General features: G+C 43.4%; 1 protein-coding gene across 2 annotated transcripts in view; it reads left to right on the top strand.

The window, feature by feature from the left end:
* The window catches only part of KCNT1 (potassium channel, sodium activated subfamily T, member 1), a 239,894-nt gene extending 238,091 nt beyond the window's left edge, over window positions 1–1,803 (top strand). For both annotated transcript variants that reach the window (XM_015421156.1, XM_015421155.1), the window contains one exon: window positions 720–1,803. In XM_015421156.1, coding sequence (XP_015276642.1) covers window positions 720–837 — 118 coding nt within the window. In that variant the 3' untranslated portion in view covers window positions 838–1,803. The remainder of the gene's footprint in view (window positions 1–719) is intronic.
* The last annotated feature ends 1,493 nt before the right edge of the window (window positions 1,804–3,296 follow it).

Below are 3,296 nucleotides of genomic sequence, written 5' to 3'. Positions count from 1 at the left end.
CTTTCATTTTTGTTGTTCCATTTGGAGTGGATTTTGGTAATCAGAAAATAAATTATCTGATGTATTCTACTGAGCTGGTTTTAGAATCTAGATTTTATGGTCTCGCCATAAATAAAGTATGTGTTCTTCAGTTAACTGATTCAAGAACTCAGTCCCAACCTCTCATTTCTATCCCACCGCATGCTCCCCCAGTGTACACACGGAGTTTCAGTGTGTGCAGGCTGCCCTGTGGATTTCAGTCAGGATATCAAATCCATGTGCATAAAGGAAAAAATGGGCTGGCCTCCACTAAACATTCCAGAACAGCCCTCGTAAGTCATCAGAGCTCCTGGAAGAAATTATTTGTATATACCATGAAAAGTTATCAGCATTTTGAGACAGTTGTGATTGATTCACACAACTATTTTTTCATCTGTTGAAACCGTCCTGATTTCAATTAGGGTAATGGGATCTGTGGGTACTATGAACTGTGGGCACCCTTGTAAAGGTCTAGCTTGTAGTTGAGATCACAGCTCACCATACCCTGCAGAAAGCCCTTAAAGACTTTGAGTTGGAAAGGAGCGACACACAAGCAGGGGGTACATTTGGCAGGTCTTCTCCCAGCATCGAAAGCCTGTCACCCAAGTCAGTGTCAAAACGCCAGCAAGCTGAATAAGGAACAAACAACATGTATCATGGCTGGACTGTGGTGTTAACTAGATGTCCTTGTTTCTGCCTAGGTACTTAATACGACCTGATCCCTTAGCTCACGTGGAAAATGAGACGCACAGTCGAAAGGGCAGCTGTGGCAAGCGGGACCCATGTACTCCTGAAACGAGAGATGAAACGCAACTCTGAGCCCTTCCCTTTTGCACGGAATGCATCACCCGCCCCTCTTGATAATGCATGGAACTATAACAGAACCAACTATAAACTGTGCCAAAGAGGTGGAATCGTTTTCTATGGGGATGTAAGAAGAACTCCGGATCACGAGGTTTACAAAGACAACCAGTTGGTTGTGTCACACATGGTGCACTGAGACATCACGTATCCAATCTGGATTCATAATTCTTGAACGGGCCTACCGCTCAGAATTAAAGGATACCTAGTCTGATCAAAGACTGGATGTCTTGCTTTTTAGTAATTTTTTGTTTGACAAGGGGGGAAGGGTTGTTTAATAATGTACCTTAACTAGTGATAACATCTTTCTTGGGCATGGAATGACGAGTGTAAGCATGCTGAAGAAGACTGTGCTGATTTGGAAGCCTCATCCATCCAATGCGGAAGCAAGGCCTCTAACTTGCCAAAGGAGCAAAATGGCGAGACTGAACTTGGTGTGGTATTGCGGACGTTATTACTTACAGTGTGCTAGGTCTATTGACTTCTCATTGCAAATGCTCTTTGGTGTGTGCTTGTTGCTATGTTCTCTTAGAAGGAAAGGCAGAGCAGGTACAAGAGACAAAGCTGGATCTATCTGCCCTGGTAAGGTAATCCAGTCTTTAAAACAGGATGACAGCAGAAAAGTAGGAGGATGAGCAGCACTAAAGCTCAGAATCTTGGGAAAATCTCTTTTGAGCGCTACACCAGTCAGGTTAAAAGCAGATTTGTCAAACATCCTGTGCCTACCCCAGAAGGGTCAGGTGATAAAAATGGTGACTACAAGTCACAATGATATTCATGTGTGTTTGTCTGTTGGATTTTCTTCTCCATCTTTAAGGCTCTGAAGCTTGAACAGGAAGTCAACACACCACACCATGTACATCCTGGCATTGCAATATATTCTTAGCCACCACCAAGAGTAACAGTTGAGAAACTGTTAGCCTAACTCCCAAGATGCATCTAAAGGACCATCAACAGTTGCTCGTCCATGCTTTTCTTGACAACTTTTAAGGCAGAGATTTTAGCTCCATCCCACAGTGGCTCTCTGCTAAGGGTGGTCAGGTCTAATAATGAGGAAATTTGGTGGCAATAATGTCTAGAAGGAACGGGCAATCCATTTCATTCCTTTATCAGTTCACAAAAATATATAGGAGGAAGAGGGAGAGGAGGCTGAGAATTATAACCCAAGAAAACCTCAAACATGGATTGTCCAGAATTGCCTTTAGGGCCTTCTCAAATTATACATTGTTAGTTGTACCCTTTAAAAGGTTTTTAATATAAACTGTAAAGGTACCAAAATGTGGATTTGCAGACATACAAGTATACTTCTGAGGGAACCATGGTTGGCTATAGCTCTCCTGTACACCACTAACCCTCGGAGTCATTGTGAAAAGATCATTTGAGCATATGCTACAAAGTGCTTTGAGAAAAATGGAAACAATTAGGAATTTGTCTCTGTGGGCTACATTTCACCGTTCTCTTTAGTGTGAAGGATATCACTTTACAGACTCACCCTCTTCCCTAGGTGGGGGGCTGGATTGTAGCATGGGTTCCCATCCATAGAACACTGCTTTAGTTCAGTAAAAGCATATACTGCCTCTTCAGTGTTACAGTTTGTCATAGTAAAAAACAACAAAGGAGGGGTTGCTCCATCTATGGCTGCTAAACCATGAGAATTAAGAATTAGGACTGAATGGATCTCTCTGGTCTATCGTGGTTGCAATTTGAATACTGGTCATTCCTTGAGTTTGTTCTGATCCCCTCCCATTGGGTGGATTTCCACAGTGCAGGTCCTCTGAGGCCTGCCATGCTTGGCAAACTGTTGGGAACGTTAGCCATACCCCAGGAATGTTTTCCCCCAGGAGTTTTATATTATGGGAGCACAGAGGCATTCACACATGGAACTTAAGGGGGGAAAGCCCTCCCAATACCCATTGTCTTCATAGATGTCAAGGTGTGGAGGGGGTGGTCTCAAGACTGGTTTCAGTCCGATGAAGAGTTTGGGGGGGGGACACTCCAGATTCAGTCATGAGTTCTGACCTTAATATGATTTTGGGTTGATCACCGTGAAAAACAACTCTTGAAACAAATGGCATGACTTCTTTATGAGCTTCCCAAGGGCAGCCGGCTGTCCACCAGGAGGAATCAACCACCAGTGGATGTACAGTGTATGCAAGTATGCAAGCCACCTAGGCGATCTGTAGCTGCTTCTTTTGTGACTATCTTTAGAGACAAAGAGGGTGTGGTAACTTCTGTGAAAAAGAACTGTAATAGAAAATAATACTTCACTTTTAGGACAGTATTTGTTGTCTAATACTTTTGTACATTTTTGTTTGGTGGCTTGCAAACCTCTGGGTGGTAGCCGGAGATCTCCTGAGATTACAACTGACCTCCGGCTGATAGAGATCAGTTCACCTGGAGAAAATGGCCGCTTTCGA

Source organism: Gekko japonicus, unplaced genomic scaffold, assembly GCF_001447785.1.
Source record: "Gekko japonicus isolate JY-2015 unplaced genomic scaffold, Gekko_japonicus_V1.1 scaffold40, whole genome shotgun sequence".
Taxonomy (NCBI): Eukaryota; Metazoa; Chordata; class Lepidosauria; order Squamata; family Gekkonidae; genus Gekko; species Gekko japonicus.
The sequence above is the reverse complement of the archived record's forward strand: the minus strand, read 5'-3'. Positions and strand labels throughout refer to the sequence as shown.